The sequence below is a fragment of the Cornus florida genome, unplaced genomic scaffold (genome assembly GCF_030987335.1).
Source record: "Cornus florida cultivar Cherokee Brave unplaced genomic scaffold, ASM3098733v1 CherokeeBrave_3.0.0_Hap2_Chr02, whole genome shotgun sequence".
NCBI lineage: Eukaryota > Viridiplantae > Streptophyta > Magnoliopsida > Cornales > Cornaceae > Cornus > Cornus florida.
In genome coordinates this window covers 75,682,609-75,707,896 of record NW_026775572.1, presented here as the reverse complement: position 1 = coordinate 75,707,896, position 25,288 = coordinate 75,682,609, and the positions used below count along the sequence as shown (strand labels likewise).

The 25,288-nt window shown below is 39.2% G+C and overlaps 1 protein-coding gene across 1 annotated transcript; it reads right to left on the bottom strand.

Annotated features, from left to right (window-relative positions):
* Positions 1-2,237: 2,237 nt before the first annotated feature.
* Positions 2,238-5,636, bottom strand: LOC132287744 (uncharacterized; the record flags this gene model as incomplete). Its single annotated transcript, XM_059789804.1, has 3 exons — positions 4,659-5,636; positions 2,977-3,113; positions 2,238-2,364 (listed from the first exon to the last, which is right to left on the bottom strand). Coding segments are annotated over exons 1-3 (1,242 nt in total), but the record flags the coding sequence as incomplete, so codon positions are not given.
* Between the last annotated feature and the right edge of the window lie 19,652 nt (positions 5,637-25,288).

The window sequence follows — 25,288 nt, the reverse complement described above, 5'->3', positions numbered from 1 at the left end:
GAGCTCTAAATATGCCATTTTATAATGGAAGTCCAGTTCTCGAGTTTGCAAGGTCAAATTGGTGAGCAAAGTCCTGACTCCACTGCTGCCAGAAATTCAGAATTGTGCCTTTTGATGGCCAAAACTCCACAAAGCCTTGATTTTGCTCCTTTTTTGGCAAATGGACCTGAAAATATATACATACACACAAATGAAGATAATCTACTTAAATAATCAAACGATGGACTTAACTAATGCAATTTAGGGCGCTTGAATATACAATATTCGGCGCTTATCAGTTGGTTGTGAGGGTTGGTAGAGGTGGAGGGGTGGTGAGGTTGGTTGTGAGGGTTGGTAGGAGGGTGGTGAGCTTGGGGGTGGGATGGTGAGGGAGTTGGGTTTGGCATGCATGCATGGGCGGGCATGCATGCATGCAGGAGGGTTGATGGTGTTGCATGGAAGTTGATTATGGGTTGTGTATGGAAGAGAGAGAAACCGAGAGTTGGGGTTGCATGGAGTGGGTTGGGTGGTTTGTTGTTGAGGTTGCCGAGAGATAGGGTTGGTTAGTTTGTGGGTGATGGCCGAGAGTTGGGAAGGTTGGATTGAGAGGGTTGGTAGGAGGGTGGTGAGCTGGGTGGTGAGGGAGTTGGGTTTGGCATGCATGCATGCACGCCCAAGTTGGGTTTGGCATGCATGCATGGGCGTGCATGCATGCATGCAGGAAGGTTGATGGAGTTGGAGGGGTGATGAGGTGAGAGGTTTGGCATGCATGCATGGGCGTGCATGCATGCATGCAGGGTGGTGATGGTGTTGCATGTGGATGGGGAGTTGGCTGCGAGAATGGGAGTTGGAGCACTCGAAATGGCCTTTTCGAGTGCTCGACATTGTGGCAGAGAGTGAGGGTTGGTTGGTGCATGGAATTCGAGCACTCAAACCAGAATTGAGAGTGCTCGAAATGAGAGCAGTAGGTTCGGCAGTATGGGTTGAAGAATTTGGAGCACTCAACAGTGAGCATTGAGGTGGAGAGATGAATTGTGGCATGCATTGTAACATTATGTGCTTCATTCTTATGCATTGTGAATGTGAATATGATCAACTGAGAGCTGAAGAATTGATACAACCTTGAAATATGCTTCCAAATCAATGCATGGATAGAATAGTTTCACCTTGCATGCATGGATAGAAAGTGAAACTTGGCATGGAAAATTATGAAACTTGGCACACTATTCTAATGCAATGCAGGGATGGCCTTGTGGGAAAAAAAAAAAAATTTCAAAAATTTTGCAATTGCAGGGATGGAAAAATTGCCAAGCTCAAAGCTTCAATACAATGCATGGAAATTTAGAAAAAATTTCAAATTGTGCAAATTTTTTTTTATTTTTTTTTATTTTTTTATTTTTTATTTTTTATTTTTTTTTTTCAATGAGTGTATGGATGATTTCAAGAAGATTTCCCAACTTTTGCAACCTCACATAATGCATGGATGATTTTGAGAAAATTTTCAAGCTTTGGAACATCTCTTCAATGCATGGATGAGATTAAGAACATTTCAGCAATGCATTAAAAATGAGAGATTGCACATGAGTTGCATGCCAAAGATCCTATGAAATTGCTCGAAAGCGATGAAAATTTCCGGGAATGAAAATTAGAGCTGAGAAGGTCTAAGAGGCCAGTCTAAAATTGCGAAACACAACTGAAGACCATTTCAGAAAAATCAAATTTTTGGCTTATTTAAACCGTTTCCCAGAAAAATTTTTTTTGTAAGGCACGAGCAATTTCAAAGAGAAGGAAGCTTGGAACATCGAAAGAATTTATTCCCTTGCTTTGCTAAATTTAATGTCGATAGCTAGACCAAGCTAGAGCAGGCACTACTCCTCATAAATGGGATCCGTCAAGGGGACTTCCTCAACTTTTCGGGTTAGAATTGTGCTGTCAATGCAAGGCTTAAGCCTTTGGCCATTTACCTTGAAGAGTGATCCACTTGCAGGATCATGAAGTTCGATTGCTCCATGAGGAAAGACGGTAGTGACAATGTATGGACCATCCCATCTTGACCGGAGTTTACCGGGAAAGAGTTTCAAGTGGGAATTGAAAAGCCAGACCTTTTGTCCCGGGGCAAAAGACTTTTTGACGATGTGTTTGTCGTGAAAAGCTTTAGTCTTTGCCTTGTAAATTTTTGCATTTTCATACGCGTCATTACGCAATTCCTCAAGTTCATTTAATTGCAACGCACGATTAGAGCCGGCTTGTTTGAGATCAAAATTGAACCTTTTTACGGCCCAATAAGCACGGTGCTCTAATTCTACCGGGAGATGACATGCTTTGCCAAAGACAAGTTGATATGGTGACATGCCAATGGGTGTCTTATAAGCTGTCCGGTAAGCCCAAAGTGCATCGTTTAGCCGTAATGACCAATCTTTGCGGTCCGGTCTAACCGTTTTTTCTAAAATGTGCTTAATCTCCCGGTTAGAAATCTCTACTTGACCACTCGTTTGAGGGTGGTAAGGTGTAGCAACCTTATGAATGACTGAATACTTAGCAAGGACGGATTTGAGATAACGATTTCGGAAATGAGATCCGCCATCACTAATGATTGCTCGGGGTGTACCAAAACGACTAAACATGTGAGATTGAATGAAATGGATCACGACTTTATGATCATCGGTTTTGGTAGCCGCGGCTTCAACCCATTTAGACACATAATCCACCGCTACAAGGATGTACTCATAGCCATAAGAAGATGGAAATGGTCCCATGAAGTCAATCCCCCACACATCAAAAATTTCAACAATTAAAATGTTGGTGAGGGGCATCATGTCTCTTCGGGACATGGATCCAAGTTTTTGACATCGTTCACACGATTTGCAAAAATTGTATGCATCCCGGAACAAGGTAGGCCAAAAGAATCCGCTTTGAAGGATTTTGTTAGCGGTCTTTTTGGCACTGAAATGGCCTCCACAAGCAAGAGTATGGCAAAAATTTAAAATGCTTGTGGCCTCGGTTTCAGGAATACATCGCCGGATGATTTGGTCCGGGCAATACTTGAATAATTCCGGATCTTCCCAAAAGAAATGCTTGACTTGGGAGAAAAACCGGTCCCTCTCTTGTTTGGACCAATGAGCTGGAATTTTGCCAACCGCAAGATAATTGACAATATCCGCAAACCACGGAAGAGTAAAATGTGAAACTTGAAGAAGTTGCTCATCCGGAAAGGAATCACGGATGGCTGCAAATTCTGAAGATTTCTCAATAAGTAAGCGAGAGAGATGATCGGCGACAACATTGTCGGTCCCTTTTTTGTCCCGGATGTCAATGTCAAACTCTTGAAGTAAGAGGATCCATCGAATTAAGCGGGGTTTTGTCTCTTTTTTCGCTACCAAATGCCTAAGAGCGGCATGATCTGAAAAGACGATGACCTTGGAGCCAAGAAGATAGGAGCGAAATTTATCCAAGGCGTACACCACAGCTAGCAATTCTTTTTCAGTGGTGGTGTAGTTCAATTGGGCATTGCAGAGAGTTTTGCTAGCATAATAAATGACATGCGGAAGTTTATCCACACGTTGGCCCAAAACCGCCCCTAATGCATAGTCGGATGCATCACACATGATCTCAAAGGGAAGAGACCAATTAGGGGGTTTCATGATCGGGGCAGAGGAGAGGAGAATGCGAAGTTTGATGAAAGCTTCCATGCAAGCGTCATCAAAATTGAACGGAACATCCTTGGCTAAGAGATTACACAAGGGCCGTGAGATTTTGCTAAAATCTTTGATGAAGCGACGATAGAATCCGGCATGGCCAAGAAAAGAACGGATTTGACGGACGGAAGTCGGAGGAGGAAGATTAGAGATTAACTCAACTTTTGCCTTGTCTACCTCGATTCCCCGCTTAGAAATGACATGTCCTAAAACAATGCCTTCTTGGACCATAAAGTGGCTTTTCTCCCAACTTAGAATGAGATTCGTCTCTTTGCATCTTTGGAGCACAAGAGATAAATTTTTGAGACACGAGTCAAAGGAGGAGCCAAATACGGAAAAGTCATCCATGAAAACTTCCAAGAACCTTTCAACCATATCGGAGAATATGGACATCATGCACCTTTGGAACGTTGCCGGTGCATTACATAGACCAAAAGGCATGCGTCGATAGGCAAAAGTACCAAAGGGACATGTGAATGTTGTTTTCTCTTGATCTTGGGGGGCGATGGCCACTTGGTTATAGCCGGAATAACCATCAAGGAAACAATAGAAGCTTTGGCCGGCTAACCTTTCTAGGATTTGATCAATAAATGGGAGTGGGAAATGATCCTTCCTAGTTGATGAGTTGAGTTTATGATAGTCAATGCACACACGCCACCCGGTGGTGGTTCGTTGTGGCACGAGCTCGCCCGCTGAATTTTCAACAACGGTGAGCCCGGATTTCTTGGGGACAACTTGTGTGGGGCTCACCCACTTGCTATCAGAGATAGGATAGATGATTCCCGCATCTAGCAATTTGATCACCTCTTTCATGACCACTTCCTTCATGTTTGGATTTAACCGGCGCTGGACCTCTCTAGTAGGCTTTTCGTCATCCTCCATATGAATGCGATGCATACAAATGGAGGGGTCAATTCCTTTCAAATCTGCCACTGTCCAACCAATAGCTTCTTTATGCTCTTGGAGCACCTCTAAAAGGTTGGTCTCTTGGTCTTTTTGAAGGTCCGAGGCAATAATGACCGGAAGGGTTTGCTTTGGACCAAGGAACACATACTTGAGATGGGCCGGGAGCGGCTTAAGCTCAAGTTGTGGCGGAGATAACAATGATGGGACCGGAGGAGTGGTGGAAAGTTGGGGAAGTGGTTCTTTTGGAATTTTCCAAGGAGGTACATCCATGATAGCATTAATATCAAGCAAGGAATTGACTTCTTGAATGGCTTGATCAACATCAAAGTTTGAGAAGTCAAAATGAGACATGCAAGTTTCAAGGGGATCTTTGCTTAGGATGAAGGGGAGAGATTCTTCGACCACTTCATCAATGACATCCACAACAAAACAATCATCCTCATTGGAGGGATGTTGAGTTGCATGAAAGATGTGGAGTTTGACTTGCATGTTTCCAAAAGCAATGTCCATCACCCCGGTTCGGCAATTAATTGATGCATTAGCCGTAGCTAAAAATGGTCTACCAAGGATCACGGGAATGTGCTTTTTTGGGTCATGGACTGGTTCCGTATCAAGAACCACAAAATCTACCGGGAAGTAGAATTTGTCCACTTTGATGATGACGTCCTCAAGAATACCTCGTGGATGCTTGACCGATCTATCGGCAAGTTGCAAAACCACAGAAGTCGGCTTAAGATCGCCCAAACCAAGTTGTAGGTAGACCGAGTATGGAATTAAATTCACACTAGCTCCTAAGTCAAGGAGGGCCCTCTCGATTTTGCTGTCACCAATGACGCACGAGATTGTGGGGGCACCCGGATCCTTATACTTCGGGGGAGTGCTGTGCTGAATAATAGCACTAACATTTTCAGTCAACCTCACTTTTTTTGGCAAATGATTTTTAGAAGTGCGCTTTTGAGTGCACAAATCTTTGAGAAATTTTGCATAGGGGGGGATTTGCTTGATAGCATCCAACAGGGGCAAGTTAATCTTCACTTGCTTGAAGACTTCCCACATGTCTTGAATTTTACAATTCTTGTTCCCAAAGTGTGTCGACTCTTGAAGACGTTGAGGAAACGGAGCTTTTGGCTCATAAGTAGTTTCCACATTTGGGGAGACATGTGTGGGATATCCGTGAATGGTATTGGGACAAGAATTTGGATTAGAAGAGCTTGAATTTGGATTTTTCAACGGCGAAACTTCTTCACTTTTGTCTCCATCGACCTTGTTGTCCACCACTCTACCACTCCGAAGGGTGGTGATAGCTTGAACTTGTTCATGAGTCGGCCCACTCGGAGGAGGGGTTTCGTCAATCACATGCATTCCTCTAGGATTTTCAAAAGGTTGAGAGGGAAGCTTGCCCTTGTCCTTTTGAAGCAATTGATTCACCGAGTTAGCTATTTGGCCCACTTGATTTTCGAGATTAGCTATGGATTGAGTATGAGAGTGAACCATTTGGAGAGTAGGCTGCAAGGATGTCAAGAGTTGCTTGTTGGCATCCATTATTTGCTTATTTAATGATTCCATCATTTGCTTGTTTGCAGCTACTATCTCGTCAGTTGGACACACAGGAGGTTGATTGGAGACATTTGGATTGTAAGGAGGACGGTAGCTTGAAGAGGCTTGGAAAGGTCTACCTTGATATTGAGAAGAGGGCTGATTTTGCCGCCCTTGGTTTTGGAATTGGGAATTCTGTGGGGCTTGTTGCCGCCATGAGAAATTCGGATGATCACGCCAACCCGGATTGTAGGTGTTGGAATATGGATTGTTCCCGGGCCGCGAGAACATGGCATTAGCTTGCTCTTGGTTGGGACTAGGAAATTGCTCCGATGTGGGGCAATCTTCCGAGAGATGGAATGGACTAGTACATAAAGCACAAACTGAACTTGCCGAATTTTGAGACAATGAAGGAGGAAGATGTGGTGCCATCAATTGATAGAATTTATGAGCGATGGCATCCACTTGAGATGATTCCTCCCTTATTGACTTTGGTTGACAAGGGTTGGTGTTGTTTGGAGTGGTTGCGGTCGGAGCCCTACGAGAATTGTGTTGAAGTGAATTTTCACTTAAATTCTCAAGTAAGGTCCAAGCCTCATCCGCATTCTTGGACATGAACATCCCACCACAAGAAGAATCAACCATGAATCTATGGGTTTCGGTCAAGCCAGCATAGAAAGCTTGCACTAATTGCCATTTTGGGATCAAATGATGAGGACACTTCCGAAGAAGATCTTGTAACCTTTCCCAAGTCTCGTGGAGTTGTTCTCCATCAACTTGAGAAAAGCTTAGAATGGAACGCCTCATTTGGTTGGTTTTACTCACCGGATAATACTTCTTAAGAAATTCTTGTTGCAATTGAGCCCAAGAAGTAATAGAGTTGGGAGCGAGGGAGTTCAACCAATATTTTGCCCTATCCTTTAGGGAGAATGGGAAGAGATGGAGATGAAGTGCATTGTCCGGAAAACCTCTCAACCGGATGGTTGAACAGATTTCAAGGAACTCATCAAGATGCTTGTATGGATCTTCATTATCAAAGCCATGAAATGATGGAAGCATTTGAATGGTACTAGACTTGATCTCATATTGAGCTGCATCGATGTTTGGCATCACTATGCAAGATGGAGAAGCATAGGTGGTAGGGATGAAATGATCTCTAAGAGTCATTGGCTCGATATTAGGAATTTCAGCCCTTTCATTCCCCGGATTTCCTACGTTATCCCCCATTATATTGAATTCAGTTTCAAGGTCCCTTGTAAGAGTGGGTTCCCTAAGGTTCCGTCTAAGAGTTCTTTCAAGAGAATTGATATCAATGGGCGAATCGATTGTGGGTAAGGAAAGTGACCTATGACCGAACATCAACAATAAAGCATAAACTCAACAAAGTAATTCATCAACCACAACTCCACATACGATGTTCCCTTTCTCCTCAATTATCAAGACGGAAAATGTAAATGGCCACGACAAGGACCGATGCTTTAACACAAAATTTAAACAGGATAAGAGCCTCAACAAGGGCTTCACAACTAAACTAAAACTAAATTTAACACATGCACAATATTCACAACTCGAAACTAGAAGTCACGAGACTTACCTGGGGTCCTCTAGACTTACAATTTGCTAGCATTCCCACGGCGAGCTTCGAGTCCCTAGAATCTTACAACACTTAAAACACAAAGGTGGTCAAAACACACAAGGAATATTCACAAGACACAATATTCACAATCAAACTAAATTTAACCCTAGAAACTTCGGTTGCTAAACCGTTTGCAGTCCCCGGCAACGGCGCCAAAAATTGATCGGTTGTTCAATTAACATCAACCTTCGCAATAGCACGAATCATTGTAAAATAGGGCTATTGGTCGGGTAAGTCGAACCACAGGGACTGCGCTAGTCTAATACAACCTAAATGTCTAGAATCATTCTTAGAATGATGAAGGGTTTATAGAGGTTTTGTTGGATGTCACTTAAGCTAGGAAATTAAAAGTGCATAAAACAATAATTTGCAAGAATTCAAGGGAGTGAAGTACAAGTAAAGAAGGCTAGGGAAATGAATCCACCTCCATCCCTATACACATGCTAGGTTAAGATTAATTTAAGGGGAAAACAACATATATGATAGTCATGATACATAACAATACTAGGTTGCTATAATATCCTTAAGAAGTTCATTTAAATAGAAAGGCAAGAATAAACCATCAAAGGTTCACATGATCAACTACCTAAACTAAAATGTAGCTTAGAACATGCTTACTAAGCCAAGGATTATCAAGCCCTAATTTAAATGGTGAATGCACCTAAAGCTAAGAATCAAGTATAGCCCATCAAAGGGAAACCCTAAGCCATGAACTATCTAGGTTCTCCAACTCCATGCCATTAAAACCATTCCATGATCTAACTTCCATTGTCACCATGGAAGCGCAAGCAATATGATTAAGAAAAGCAACCATCCAAGACAAGATGAATAACTCACAATAATCATTTAAAACATTCAACATTCATTACAACAAAAATGAGGCTCTTGATCATGGAAAGACTATCAAAAATACATTGTAATCCCCAAAAATAAACTATACTAACACATGCTTACAAGGGAGGGGTTTCATCACCTCCCTAGATGAGGTTTAGTTGCCCATTGGTGAGCTAGAAGAAGGAAGAAGCATCATCCTCATCTCCATTTTCGAGCTCCTACTGTAGCACTCAAGAACACCCTTCTCCTTGCTCTCTTCTCTCTCCTCTATCTTGCTAAAGATGAAGCTTTTTCATATATGTGGCCTTTGGGTAGCCTTTTATGCTCCAACAATACCCTCTCTCCTCCAAGGAACACCTCCAACCACTTCATAAAGAAGGAAGATGGCATTGAGGAAACCAATGTGCAAGTGGGCTGAAATGAGCCATTTCCGAAGGGCATTCTGCCTGATTTTCGAGCACACGCTTGGTGATCTCGAGCACTCTAACTTAGTGCAATGTGCAATATGCTCCTCTTGCTCATCGCTGACCTATTTTGGAAAAACTGCTATAACTTTGTGCCCCGAACTCCGAATGACGATCTGTTTGAAGATTTGGAGAGCTGATTCAGTGATTTAAAAACTTCATGTTTTGATGAAGACCCAATTCTCAAGTCTGGTTGGTCGAAAATGGGGAGAAAGGCAGTACATCAGTGCTGCTAGGCAGTTCTGCGCACCTCTGTTGTGAAGATCATAACTCTCTGCTCCGAACTCCGAATGATGAACCACTTGAAGATTTGGAAAGCTGATTCAGAGATCTAAATCTTTCATGTTATGATGGAAGTCGAGTTCTTGAGTTCGCTAGGTCGAAAAATGGCGACAAAAGTCAGGATCACCGCTGCCAGAAAATCAGAAATGGCATCCTTTTTGTTCAAAATTCCACAAGGCCTCATTTTTTTGCTTCCTTTTTGCACTTCAACCTGAAAATGCATAAAAACATGCAAATGGAGTTAATCTACAATAAATAATTAATAACTGGACTTTGTTAATGTAATTTAGGGCGCTTGAATATACAATATTCGGCGCTTATCATATAACAAGAATTTAAACCTAGAACATCTCCTACCTCAATTTGAGATGAAAATCCAAAAGGCCAACCAAAATAAAAGTGCTCCGAATTCGACAATACCGAGAGGTTTTGTCGGGGACAACACCGTGAACAAGAATCCGCAAGAAGCCCCATGAAAATCATAACTTGACCTCAAAACCAAACTCAAGAAATGGTCAAAACTGAATTCTAATAAGGGAGAAAGGTAGAGCACGGCGAGGGGAACAACAAACGTTAAGGCCGAAGACTTTCCATCAAGGAAAAGTGAACCAAAAGAGGAGAGAGAAGATGGCAGCACCCCTTGGGCTGCCATAGGAGCGCCAGGTCGCGCATGAAGAGGGCAGAAGATAAAAAATGAAATATCTCACCCCCCTTTTATAGAAATCTCAAAAAGTGCCCCGAACGGGCCCTGCTGGGTCCGAAAAAGTAAAATTTGAGCAGACGCACTCAAATGGCAAAACTTTATGAATGAAAAAGATTCAAAATGATAAAATATGAACAATGGAAGAAACGACATCAAAAACTGAGTCCCGAGCAGAAAGTTATGCCCAAAACAAGTTTGGCGAAAACTAGGGCCAGAAACCCTGAAACTGGAAAACATAGACCAGGAGGAAATTCCAAGAGTACACAACTCGACGAAATCTAAAAGTGAATCCTATACGAGGATCCAGGCTCAAAACAAGACATTTTGCAATAACTTTCATTAATTGCACAATGGCCCCTCCAAAAAGTGAAAACTACACTTATGGCCCAGAATGAAAATATCTTCCAAAAATATTTTCTTAAAAACCCCAGAAATAAAATATCTTCAAAAGATATTTACGAAAAAACACCCCAAGAAAAAAAAATAATTTCAAAGAACTTTGCATCGATGCCCCTATGGACACCGGGAGCAACTAAAGTACTTTCTTGTAAAAGTAAAGATACGTATATCGTGGAAACCACTCAAGATGAAGGCACATGAAGTCAAAAACCAACTCCGAGCATGAGGAGTGAGGTTATGCCAACAATGTGACAAATGGGGAAAAGATAGAATAGGGAAAAAGACGAAATAGGGAAAAGGACGAAAGACGCATAGTGTCCGAAAAGTGAAAATGCAGAAATGACTCGGTCCTCAAAGGAAGTTGTCAATCCACGGAAAAGAGTCTCAGGAACCAATTCCGAGCACTTGAGATGACACTAAGTGATACGAAATAGAGCTCAGAAAAGAAAATCAAACGAAAAAAATTCATTCGTAAAATTTCAGGAAAAAGGAAAGGAGGCAAATGACCGGGTCGTTACAACCTACCCTCCTTAAAGGAATTTCGTCCCCGAAATTAAGAACATACCAGAGAGAACAGAATAATGACCGAACAAAAGGTCAAATCAAAGGACAGCTCACAATGTACTGAAGGACAAATCCTGAAGTCTAAAGATCAACTGAAGGAACGTGAAACCATGACCAGAGACAACACCTCATACGAACCGGCACGTTAACTCAACGTCAACCATTGAGAGAATCCCAAGAAAACAAAACGTCAAACACAGTGAAAGAAGTGAGTGACAAGGCAGTACGAACAGTGACCAGAACCCGCCCACACTTACTCGTTAGCAAGGTAGCATGACGGTATAAGGCACTAGTTCATAACATGCCCCAACCAGGTCAACTCTGAGAAACCTACTGATACGGATGACATCAATGTCAAAAATGATCATTACCAGAAGCACCGCGGGAACCAGGCATCTGCGAGAGTTGGGGTAGCTAATCCCAAAACTCTGACAACAATGACACTGGCACCATTATGCTTAAGGCCTTAGATCTAAAAGCCACGATGGAAAAAGAAATGAAATGGTGCCTCCCTGGCCCACGTCTCACTCCACCAGACAAGGAAAAGGAAATGAATCGTAGTCGTTTACGCTCACATGAGCCTCACTCGCATCAACCAACAGAACAGACAATAAGGTTCCCTACATGGGTCCTCACAGAATGAATTTCTCCTATCCAAGGAAGAAACTCGTGAAACAAGAACGCATCCAAGGGATACGACAAATCCTAAGAGACAATGCAAAAACCTGACATAAAGTAAACAAGTAGCATGCAACATAGCATAACTATCTACTCACACAAGTAGTAAACAAGTTGCCACAAAAGCAAATAGGCATGTTATCAAATCAAACATGTTATCAAGAAGCACGCAGACAGGTTATCACACCAGAACATGATAGTGACACAGAACATGTTATCAGGAAGCATGTATACACAAAAGTATGCTCAACCAATGATAGATGTCTCAAAACACCTGAACATGTGAACATGTTATCATACAAGACATGTTATCAAGATACAAATGACAAATCAAAGCAAAACAAGATGAGCATGATATGCACTCAAAACCCGTCGTCCAAGGTATTCGAACCCTGACGCTCTGATACCACCTGTGACGACCCTGGTTTTTAGGCCAGCGTGTCCTGTGATGAACTGTAAGGATGATCCGATAACGGATCCGAATGCGGAAGCGAAAACAGAAAACAAGACTCTAAAAAGTCAAAGTGACCTTCCATGAGGTCGTGGAACTCAACAAGAACTGATGCGGAAGCAAAATATCAAAAATATGACAAATAAGCCCCCAGGGGCAAAATAGTCATTTCTAAAAATTGTAGATTCGGGTGCCACCGAGCATACCACTGGAAGGACAACGAAAAACTAATCAAGATGGACTCAAGAATCGCATGATTCGAAGTCCGAACGAAGGAGAAATGACATAACAAAGAAAAACGAGCACTTAAAGCAAAAAGGGTAAAATGGTAATTATCCAGGAAGAACTGGGTGTAACCGAGCACACCGTTGGAAAGACAGTGAAAAATTAGTCAAGTTCAAAAAAAAATTCACTTGAATCGGAGTCCGGACGAAGGAGAAAAGCCCAAAAGAAGAATTGACGTCGCGGTGGCCCGACGAGGGGCCATGGCGCACACGGCGCCCATGCGCGAGCCCACCGGCATGCATGCCGGCGCCCAAGGACATGGCTGGTGGCAGCCCTTGGCTGTTGCTACATTTTTTTTGATCTGCCCAGAACTGAGGCTTGAAACGGAGGTCAAGACGAGTTTTTCTAGAAAAATACGAAGAAGAAACCCCCCAAAAAATTGAGTTTTCTACCTGACAGCGTGGACGGAATCGAAAAAAACTCACCGTGAAATCCCTAAAATGCCCCTGGATCAGAACTGAATAAGAGGGTCCTAAAGCTGCTAAATGAAAACTGGAAGCTGAAACTTCACGAGGGATTTCTGGTACCAAGACGACCTTTTCTGGAAAAACACGAAAAAGAAACCCCCCCTAAAATCACGTTTTCTAAGCGACCATGTTGAAAGAAGAAAATAAATCTGAGGTGAAAGGTCCATAATGCTCCTAGATCAGAATATGCAAAAAAAATGCGAAATGAATTCACAAGAGGCTCAAAACACAAACGATGAGGTTTTGCCCGGAAACGACTATGCACGCAAACGTAACTTACCTATTTAGACACGCTACAATGGTCCATGGCTTAAAAATATAGCCAATGCAAAATCCGACCCCCCAACGGGCAAAAAGTCAAAAATGGACTTGGAATGGAAAATATGGAATCCAAAAATGCAAAACAGGATCAAATGACCGTTTGGCCCTTGGCCACACTTCATACAAGATTAATAAGACCCTATAAAAGAATGAAAATGGAATTCCCACACCTGATGCAACCGTGGTGAAGGAATGACTTGCGATTTTTCAAGATTTTCACAATATTTCATGAAGTTAAAAAGTTGCATAAAATACAATATACATGTCATTGGCCTACGGCCTCATCTCATACATATCAAATACATTGAAAGGAGTGTACTTAAGTACACATTACATACATGGAATCAAATATACATATTTTGACATATAAGTCTACAAAATGGCATTTCATGCTAACATTTGCATGAAATGGAAACTTGAAAGCTACTCGACATCCAAGGAAGGTCAGGCTTCACGAACCAAGTCTTCATACCTGAAAAATGCCCCAGTATCGTAGGGGTGAGTAACATAAAGCTACTCGTAGGAGATGAGCATGCATCGACCTAGCATTTTACAAATTTATCACCTTAAGGTGAAACATGTTAAAGGGGCTCATGCCACCTAACGTCTATGTCCAAATGAGACTCGGGGAGCATCCTAAGCTACCTTAGAGTCTAAGCAACAAGAATCATGATATACATAAGTGTATGAAACGAATCATGGTTGGGATAATCTAAAGAACACGACAGAAAGAATGCTTGAGCATATATTAACATGAATTGCATTTTCAATACAATTGAACTAGGTCTAAAGTAATCCATACAACATAACAAAAGCATAGTTGAATACAAGTTAACAAGAATCACATTATCCATGCAATTCAACAACAAAAGAGCATGTTATACAATGCAACAAGGTTTAAGTTCTCAAAGCCATCAACTTAGAATCTAAAGCACAAAATAACAGTAGTGGTTCATGCCACCTAACGTCTATGTTATAAATAAATCAATAGGATCAATCCTAAGCTTTATTAGAATGTTAAAACACGATTTTCAATATCGATGCAATTTAACCAACATTGGAACTTCCAATACAATGCATAAAGCATAATTTTGCAAAGTTAACATCCTATAACTTAAAATGGAACGACAAATAAGAAACAACAAGTTACAACATCATCTAGTTATCAACTTGAAAATGAAATGTGAAATCAAACAAAGTGGATACTCGGACGTCACGCCAGATCAGACCGACAACATAGTTACTTTAGAGTTACTAGCCCATGGGTAACCTCCCAATGTGCGCACTAGACTATATATAAAGGGACTATCCCCCGTACTAGAACCACGTCCTAGCCATAGCCAAACAACGACATCCCCAAGTTTGCAAAATCAACAAGTTGTGCAACAACGCATATATCAACAGGAATATGCAAGATAATCAACTATCTACCAAGCATAACCAAATTTGGAAACCTATACAATACATCCTTAAAGTCCACAACTAATATGATGTGATGAATGTCAAATCTTTAGTGTGCGATTCGTTACACGCTATGCATGAATGATGCTAAATATGAAATGTACAAATCATTACACAAGGCAACAATATATTCAATAAGGAAAACATATTCTCATGAGTATAAACATAGCAACTATGTTATCCAATGCTCAAAACATAACCAAATGAATATACAACAAGTCCATGTCCAGGATTTTGATATAGAAACGACTTTCAAACACAATTAAATCCATGGCTCAATTCGATAGAATTTAATTAAATAAAAAATAATTAAATTCCCTAGATTCTAATTCAATTCCAAATAACCTCAAATTAATACACATTAAAGAATATGGCATGGTCATCACCTATATCCATTCTAAAACTCAATTAGGTTATTGGAACAACAAAGTAGAACTTTAATTAAATCATGCTAATTTAAATCCCAAGGTTCTAAAACAACTTCTGATAGTCCCAAATTAATATATACTAGTAAACAAGTCATGACCAATACAAATATCAAGTTAAAACCTTAATTAAGCTAATGGGACCGCAAAATAGATTTTAATTAATTCTTTTAATTAAAATCTCTAGATTTTCAAACTTAACCAAATGCTCTCAATTTAACATATCTTAGAGAACATGCCAAGGACTAATGTAAAATCACATTACAAGCTTATTTCATGCAAGTTACACCTATGTAAATTGAACTTTTACTAAAGTTAAATATAGAATAAAGGTTGTAATTCTCATGCAATTAATCTCAATTTAATATATGTGAACAACCACACCAAAGCTTAATTTTCTAGCATGCCCCAATTCAATTCCAAGTTGTATATCACCATGAGGATTAAATCTTAAACATGGAATTTAATTAAATGAAAGGTTTGAAAATCGCACCGAATATTCTAAATCAAATATATGTGAAGCTATATGGCATGTAAATCAAAAATATCAAGTCGAAATTCAAAAGGAGTGAATAGTGCACTCGGGGCAAATTAATTAATAATTACTAATTTTCAAAACACCTCCAATTACTTTCAAATTCAAATATGTTGAAGAACATGCTAAGGCCTAATATAATATGCTAACACATATTAATTTCAAGCTAGTTAAGGCCATGGAATTAATCTTTCACCTAAGATAAATATTAAATAAAATCTTTAATACTTATTCAAATGTTCCAATTTTAATACACGACAATGAGCATATCAAGGGGCAATATAAAATCATGCTACATGTTTAAACCAAGTCATGAGCAACCGGGAAAATTAGATCCCGTACAAGAAAAATAAATAATAAAATCTCTAGATTTTATATTTAATCATGCAAACAAGTAGTATAAGCATCACAAGCATGCTATATAACAAAAATTTAAACCTAGAACATCTCCTACCTCAATTTGAGATGAAAATCCCAAAGGCCCACTAAAATAAAAGTGCTCCGAATTCGACGATACCGAGAGGTTTTGTCGGGGACAACACCGTGAACAAGAATCCGCAAGAAGACCCATGAAAATCAAAACTTAAACTCAAAACCAAACTTAAGAAATGATCAAAACTGAATTCTAATAAGGGGGAAAGGTAGAGCCCGGCGAGGGGAACAACAAACGTTCAGGACGAAGACTTTATATCAAGGAAAAGTGAACCAAAAGAGGAGAGAAAAGATGGCAGCACCCCTTGGGCTGCCATGGGAGCTCCAGGTCGTGCACAAAGAGGGGAGAAGATGAAAAATGAAATATCTCACCCCCCTTTTATAGAAATCTCAAAAAGTGCCCCGAATAGGCCCTCCTAGGTCCGAAAAAGTAAAATTTGAGCAAACGCCCTCAAATGGCAAAACTTTGTGAACAAAAAAGATTCAAAATGATAAAATATGAACAATGGACAAAACGGCATCAAAAATCAAGCCCCGAGCAGAAAGTTATGCCCAAAACAAGTTTGGCAAAAACTGGGGCCAAAAACCCTTAAACTGGAAAACATCGACCAGGAGGAAATTCCAAGAGTACACAACTCGACGAAATGTGAAAATGAATCTCGTACGAGGATCCAGACTCAAAACAAGACATTTTGCAATAACTTTCATTAATTGCACAATGGCCCCTCCAAAAAGTGAAAACTACACTTATGGCCCAGAATGAAAATATCTTCCAAAAATATTTTCTTAAAAACCCCTGAAATAAAAAATCTTCAAAAGATATTTACGAAAAGCACCCCAAGAAAAGAAAATAATTTCAAAGAACTTTGCATCCATGCCCCTATGCACACCGGGAGCAACCAAAGTACTTTCTTGCAAAAGTAAAGATACGTATTTCATGGAAACCACTCAAGATGAAGGCACATGAAGTCAAAAACCAACTCCGAGCATGAGAAGTAAGGTTGTACCAACGATGTGACAAATGGGGAAAAGACAGAATAGGGAAAAAGACGAAATAGGGAAAAGGACGAAAGACGCATAGTGTCCGAAAAGTGAAAATACAGAAATGACTCGATCCTCAAAGGAAGTTGTCAAACCACGGAAAAGTGTCTTAGGAACCGATTCCAAGCACTTGAGATTACACTAACCGACACGAAATAGAGCACAGAAAAGAAAATTAAACGAAAAAAATTCATTCGTAAAATTTCAGGAAAAAAGAAAGGAGGCAAATGACCGGGTCGTTACAACCTACCCTCCTGAAATGAATTTCGTCCCCGAAATTAGGAACATACTTGAGAGAACAGAATAATGATCGAACAAAAGGTCAAATCAAAGGACAGCTCACAATGCACTGAAGGACAAATCCTGAAGTCTAAAGATCAACTGAAGGAACGCAAAACCATGAACTGAGACAACACCTCATACGAACCGGCACGTTAACTCAACGTCAACCACCGAGAGAATCCCAAGAAAACAAAACGTCAAACACAATGAAAGAAGAGAGTGACAAGGCAGTACGAATAGTGACCAGAACCCGCCCACACTTACTCGTCAGCAAGGTAGCATGATGGTATAAGGCACTAATTCATAACATGCCATAACCAGGTCAACTCTGAGAAGCCTATTGATACGGATGACATCAATGTCGAAAATGATCATTACTAGAAGCACCGCGGGAACCAGGCATCTGCGAGAGTTGGGTTAACTAATCCCAAAACTCTAACAACAATGACACTGACACCATTATGCTTAAGGCCTTAGATCTAAAAGCCACGATGGAAAAGGAAATGAAATGGTGCCTCCCTGGCCCACGTCTTACTCCACCAAACAAGGAAAAGGAAATGAATCGTAGTCGTCTACACTCACATGAGCCTCACTCGCATCAACCAACAGAACAGACAAGAAGGTTCCCTATATGGGTCCTCACAGAATGAATTTCTCCTTTCCGAGGAAGAAACTCGTGAAACAAGAACGCATCTAAGGGATACGACAAATCCTAAGAGACAATGCAAAAACCTGACATAAAGTAAACAAGTAACATGCAACATAGCATAACTATCTATTCACACAAGTAGTAAACAAGTTGCCACATAAGCAAATAGGCATGTTATCAAATCAAACATGTTATCAAGAAGCACGCAGACAGGTTATCACACCAGAACATGATAGTGACACAGAACACATTATCAGGAAGCATGTATACACAAAAGTATGCTCAACCAATGATAGATGTCTCAAAACACCTTAACATGTGAACATGTTATCATACAAGACATGTTATTAAGATACAAATGACAAATCAAAGCAAAACAACATGAGTATGATATGCACCCAAAACTCGTCGTCCAAGGTATTCCAACCCGGACGCTCTAATACCACCTATGACGACCCTGGTTTTTAGGATAGCGTGTTTTGTGATGAACTGTAAGGTTGATCCGATAATGGATCCGAATGCGAAAGCAAAAACAAAAAATAAGACTCTAAGAAGTCAAAGTGACCTTCCATGAGGTCGTGGAACTCAACAAGAACTGATGCGGAAGGAAAAGATCGAAAATATGACAAATAAGCCCCCAGGGGCAAAATAGTCATTTATGAAAATTATAGATTCGGGTGCCACCAAGCACACCTCTGGAAGGACAACGAAAAACTAATCAAGATGGACTCAAGAATCGCATGATTCGGAGTCCGAACGAAGGAGAAACGGCATACGAAGAAAAACGAGCACTTAAAGCAAAAAGGGTAAAATAGTAATTATCCAGGAAGATCTGGGTGCAACCGAGCACACCGTTGGAAAGACAGCGAAAAATTAGTCAAGTTCAAAAAAAAATTCACTTGAATCGGAGTCCGGACGAAGGAGAAAAGCCCAAAAGAAGAATTGACGTCGAGGCGGCCCGACGAGGGGCCATGGCGCACACGGCGCCCATGCGCGAGCCCACCGGCATGCATGCCGGCGCCCAAGGACATGGCTGGTGGCAGCCCTTGGCTACTGCTACATTTTTTTTGATCTGCCCAGAACTGAGGCTTAAAACGGAGGTCAAGACGAGTTTTTCTATAAAAACACGAAGAAGAAACCCCCCCTAAAATCGAATTTTCTACCTCACCACATGGACAGAATCAAAAAAGACTCATTGTGAAATTCCCAAAATGCCCCTAGATCAGAACTGAACAAGAGGGTACTGAACAAGAGGGTCATAAAGTTGCTAAATGAAAACTGGAAGCTGAAGCTTCACGAGGGATTTCTGGTACAAAGAAGACCTTTTCTGGAAAAACACGAAAAAGAAACCCCCCCTAAAATCACGTTTTCTAAGCGGCCATGTCAAAAGAAGAAAATAAAACTAAGGTGAACGGTCCATAATGCCCCTAGATCAGAATATACAAAAAAAATGCGAAATGAATTCACAAGAGGCTCAAAACACAAACGATGAGGTTTTGCTCGGAAATGACTACGCACGCAAATGTAACTTACCTATTTAGACACGCTGCAATGGTCCATGGCTTAAAAATATAGCCGATGCAAAATCCGACCCCCCAACGGGCAAAAAGGCAAAAATGGACTTGGAATGGAAAACATGGAATCCAAAAATGCAAAACGGAATCAAATGACCGTTTGGCCCTTGGCCACACTTCATACAAGATTAATAAGACCCTATAAAAGAATGAAAATGGAATTCCCACACCCGATGCAACCGTGGTGAAGAAATGACTTAAGATTTTTTAAGATTTTCACAATATTTCATGAAGTTAAAAAGTTGCATAAAATACAATATACATGTCATTAGCCTCCGGCCTCATCTTATACATATTAAATACATTGAAAGAAGTGTACTTAAGTACACATTACATACATGGAATCAGATATACAAATTTTGACATATAAGTCTACAAAATGACATTTCATGCTAACATTTGCATGAAATGGAAACTTGAAAGCTACTCGACATCAAAGGAATGCTAGGCTTCACGAACCAAGTCTTCGTACCTTAAATATGCCCCAGTATCGTAGGGGTGAGTAACATAAAGCTACTCGTAGGAGATGAGCATGCATCGACTTAGCATTTTACAAATTTATCACCTTAAGGTGAAACATGTTAAAGGGGCTCATGCCACCTAACGTCTATGTCCAAATGAGACTCGGGGAGCATCCTAAGCTACCTTAGAGTCTAAGCAACAAGAATCTTGATATACATATGTGTATGAAACGAATCATGGTTGGGATAATCTAAAGAACACGACAAGAAGAATGCTTGAGCATATATTAATATGAATTACATTTTCAATACAATTGAACTTGGTCTAGAGTAATCCATACAACATAACAAAAGCATAGTTGAATACAAGTTAACAAGAATCACATTATCCATGCAATTCAACAACAAAAGAGCATGTTATACAATGCAACAAGGTTTAAGTTCTCAAAGCCATCAACTTAGAATCTAAAGCACAAAATAACAGTAGTGGTTCATGCCACCTAACGTCTATGTTATAAATGAATCAATAGGATCAATCCTAAGCTTTATTAGAACTTTAAAACACGATTTTCAATATCGATGCAATTTAACCAACATTGGAACTTCCTATACAACGCATAAAGCATAATTTCGCAAAGTTAACATCCTGTAACTTAAAATGGAATGACAAATAAGAAACAACAAGTTACAACATCATCTAGTTATCAACTTGAAAATGAAATGCGAAATCAAACAAAGTGGATACTCGGACATTACGCCGGATCAGACTGACAACATAATTACTTTAGGGTTACTAGCCCATGGGTAACCTCCCTATGTGCGCACTAGACTATATATAGAGGGACTATCCCCCGTACTAGAACCACGTCCTAGCCATAGCCAAACAACAACATCCCCAAGTTTCCAAAATCAACAAGTTGTGCGACAACGCATATATCAACATGAATATGCAAGATAATCAACTATCTACCAAGCACAACCAAATTTGGAAACCTATACAATACATGCTCTAAGTCCACAACTAATATGATGTGATGAATGTCAAATCTTTAGTGTGCGATTCGTTACACGCTATGCATGAATGATGCTAAATATGAAATGTGCAAATCATTACACAAGGCAACAATATATTCAATAAGGAAAACATATTCTCATGAGTATAAACATAGCAACTATGTTATCCAATGCTCAAAACATAATCAAATGAATATACAACAAGTCCATGTCCAAGATTTTGATATAGAAACGACTTTCAAACACAATTAAATCCATGGCTCAATTCGATAGAATTTAATTAAATAAAAAATAATTAAATCCCTAGATTCTAATTCAATTCCAAATAACCTCAAATTAATACATATTAAAGAACATGGCATGGTCATCACCTATATCCATTCTAAAACTCAATTAGGTTATTGGAATAACAAAGTAGAATTTTAATTAAATCATGCTAATTTAAATCCTAAGGTTCTAAAACAACTTCAGATAGTCCCAAATTAATATATACTAGTAAACAAGTCATGGCCAATACAAATATCAAGTTAAAACCTTAATTAAGCTAATGGGACCGCAAAATAGATTTTAATTAATTCTTTTAATTAAATTTTCTAGGTTTTCAAACTTAACCAAATGCTCTCAATTTAACATATCTTAGAGAACATGCTAAGGACTAATGTAATATCACATTACAAGCTTATTTCATGCAAGTTACACCTATATAAATTAAACTTTCACTAAAGTTAAATATAGAATAAAGGTTGTAATTCTCATGCAATTAATCCCAATTTAATATATGTGAACAACCACACCAAAGCTTAATTTTCTAGCATGCCCCAATTCAATTCCAAGTTGTATATCACCATGAGGATTAAATCTTAAACATGGAATTTAATTAAATGAAAGGTTTCAAAACCTCACCGAATATTCTAAATCAAATATATGTGAAGCTATATGGCAATGAAATCAAGAATATCAAGTCGGAATTCAAAAGGAATGAATAGTGCACTCGGGGCAAATTAGTTAATCAAATTAATTAATAATTACTAATTTTCAAAACACCTCCAATTACTTTCAAATTCAACTATGTTGAAGAGTATGCCAAGGCCTAATATAATATGCTAACATATATTAATTTCAATCTAGTTAAGGCCATTTGAATTAATCTTTCACCTAAGATAAATATTAAATAAAATCTTTAATACTTATTCAAATGTTCCAATTTTAATACACGACAATGAGCATATCAAGGGGCAGTATAAAATCATGCTACATGTTTAAACCAAGTCATGAGCAACCGGGAAAATTAGATCCCGGACAAGAAAAATAAATAATAAAATCTCTAGATTTTATATTTAGTCATGCAAACAAGTAGTATAAGCATCACAAGCATGCTATATAATATGAATTTAAACCTAGAACATCTCCTACCTCAATTTGAGATGAAAATCCCAAAGGCCCACCAAAATAAAAGTGCTCCGAATTCGACGATACCGAGAGGTTTTGTCGGGGACAACACTGTGAACAAGAATCCGCAAGAAACCCCATGAAAATCATAACTTGACCTCAAAACCAAACTTAAGAAATGGTCAAAACTGAATTCTAATAAGGGGGAAAGGAAGAGCACGGCGAGGGGAACAACAAATGTTAAGGCTGAAGACTTTCCATCAAGGAAAAGTGAACCAAAAGAGGAGAGAGAAGATAGCAGCACCCCTTGGGCTACCATGGGAGCTCCAGGTCGTGCATGAAGAGGGTAGAAGATGAAAAATGAAATATCTCACCCCCCTTTTATAGAAATCTTAAAAAGTGCCCTGAATGGGCCTTGTCGGGTTCGAAAAAGTAAAATTTGAGCAGACACCCTCAAATGGCAAAACTTTATAAACAAAAAAGATTCAAAATGATAAAATATGAACAACGGAAGAAACGGTGTCAAAAATTAAGTCCCGAGCAGAAAGTTATGCCCAAAACAAGTTTGGCGAAAACTAGGGCTAGAAACCCTGAAACTGGAAAACATCGACCAGGAGGAAATTCCAAGAGTACACAACTCGACGAAATGTGAAAATGAATCTCGTACAAGGATCCAAGCTCAAAACAAGACATTTTGCAATAACTTTCATTAATTGCACAAATTCCCCTCCAAAACGTAAAAACTGCACTTATGGCCCAGAATGAAAATATCTTCCTATCTTAAAAACCCCTGAAATAAAATATCTTCAAAATATATTTACGAAAAATACCCCAAGAAAAGAAAATAATTTCAAAGAACTTTGCATCCATGCCCCTATGGACACCGGGAGCAACCAAAGTACTTTCTTGCAAAAGTAAAGATACGTATTTCGTGGAAACCACTCAAGATGAAGGCACATGAAGTCAAAAACCAACTCTGAGTATGAGAAGTGAGGTTGTGCCAACAATGTGACAAATGGGGAAAAGACAAAATAGGGAAAAAGACGAAATAGGGAAAAGGACGAAAGACGCATAGTGTCCGAAAAGTGAAAATGCAGAAATGACTCAGTCCTCAAAGGAAGTTGTCAATCCACGGAAAAGAGTCTCAGGAACCAATTCCGAGCACTTGAGATGACACTAAGCGACACGAAATAGAGCTCAGAAAAGAAAATTAAACAAAAAAATTCATTCGTAAAATTTCAGGAAAAAAGAAAGGAGGCAAATGACCTGGTCGTTACAATTTTAATTTTTATTTCTTTATCTTTCTTGCATTTTGTTTCATTGTACATACTTCCATGAAAAGAAAAGTATAAAAACTTTTCACCATTGTGCTCTTATGTGTAGTCATGTTACTTTCGTATTTTTTATTGGGCTTGATCTCATATCTCTCTTTCATCTTGTGTTATATTGCCTTAGAATGCATGATTTGATTATTCTTATCCCATTTGATATTTAATGTGAGTTTGCTAGTGTGGTTATTCAAATAGGTTGTTGATTCCATGTTTGGGGGAGACTTTTTTCATATTGGATCATTACCGGGCTTCGTGTTTTTGCCACTACGGTATACTCTTTCCATCTATTCCATTGTTCTCATTGCACATTGAGGACAATGTGCAATTTAAGTTTAGGGGTGAGGTGTCTTCGTCTATGTTGCGTTCTACTTAAAGTTGAGCTTTAAATGTATGATTAAGGTTGGAGATCTATATTAGCTATGATTTTGATCTTTTAAGGACTATATTACTTAGAATTTAAAATTTACTTGACTTGAGAGTCCAATACTCCTTGTATGCCTTGTGGATGACATTTAGGAGTAATTTTTTCAAAAGATTGATATCTTGCTTGCATTTGTGGTCCACATCATCTTGATTTTGTGATTGTTTTGAGATTCACTCTTGGATTTTACACTAGCACAGGCACACACTAACATTCATTTGTGGGGTACATGTTTTGTTGATTATTGATTTGGTTATATCCCAACTGAGATAGTAGTGCATTGAAAGCTTTCATTCTTAATAAAGTTGGAAAACAAACCCTTTTCACTAAGTAGCCAGGATTTTAGCCTCATCAAGCAATGAATTTCTCGTGCCGAAAGGTGGAGGGCCCAAACACTAGGTTAATAACTTGATAAAAAAATTTTTTTAAAAAAAAGTAAAAAAAAGTTGCAAAAGTAAATAAAAAAGAAAAAGAAAAAGAAAAAGAAAAAGTGAGGACTTCTCCCAAAAGGTGAAAAGTGAAAAATTATTAGATGAAGGTTGTTTTGATTTGTAGCCTAGTTGATTTGAGCTTGTAAGTCCTTAGGGTTGTTTAAACACCTAATGCCCTAAAGCCGTCCGGTTTGGGAGTTATTAACCTAACGCTTGACCTCATGGATCTCTAGAAAGCTTAATAGATCAACACATTGCACCATGCTTCTATCTTTGATCCTTTAGGTTAGTAAAAATAAATAAATAGATAAATAAAATAAATAAATTTGAGTGAAAAGAATAAGCGCACTTAGATTAATAAAGTTTTAATAAAAGGTCCACTCTTTGTCTTGATGATTGGTACTAGATTTGTGTGCTAGTTTGAGATGTGATTATTTCTTTGGTTGACTTAAATAGCAACATATTTGATGCCGGTTCACTTAAAAAGGATTCTTGAGTTGTTTTGATTTGCATAATCAATATCTTGAGATGTGGAGGACCATACTTGCTTGCTTGATGTTGAGATTTTGGGATATTACTTGGAAATGGTTGAAAAATTGCATACTTGAGGTAGTTTTCTCTCAATATTTGTTTTGTATATTA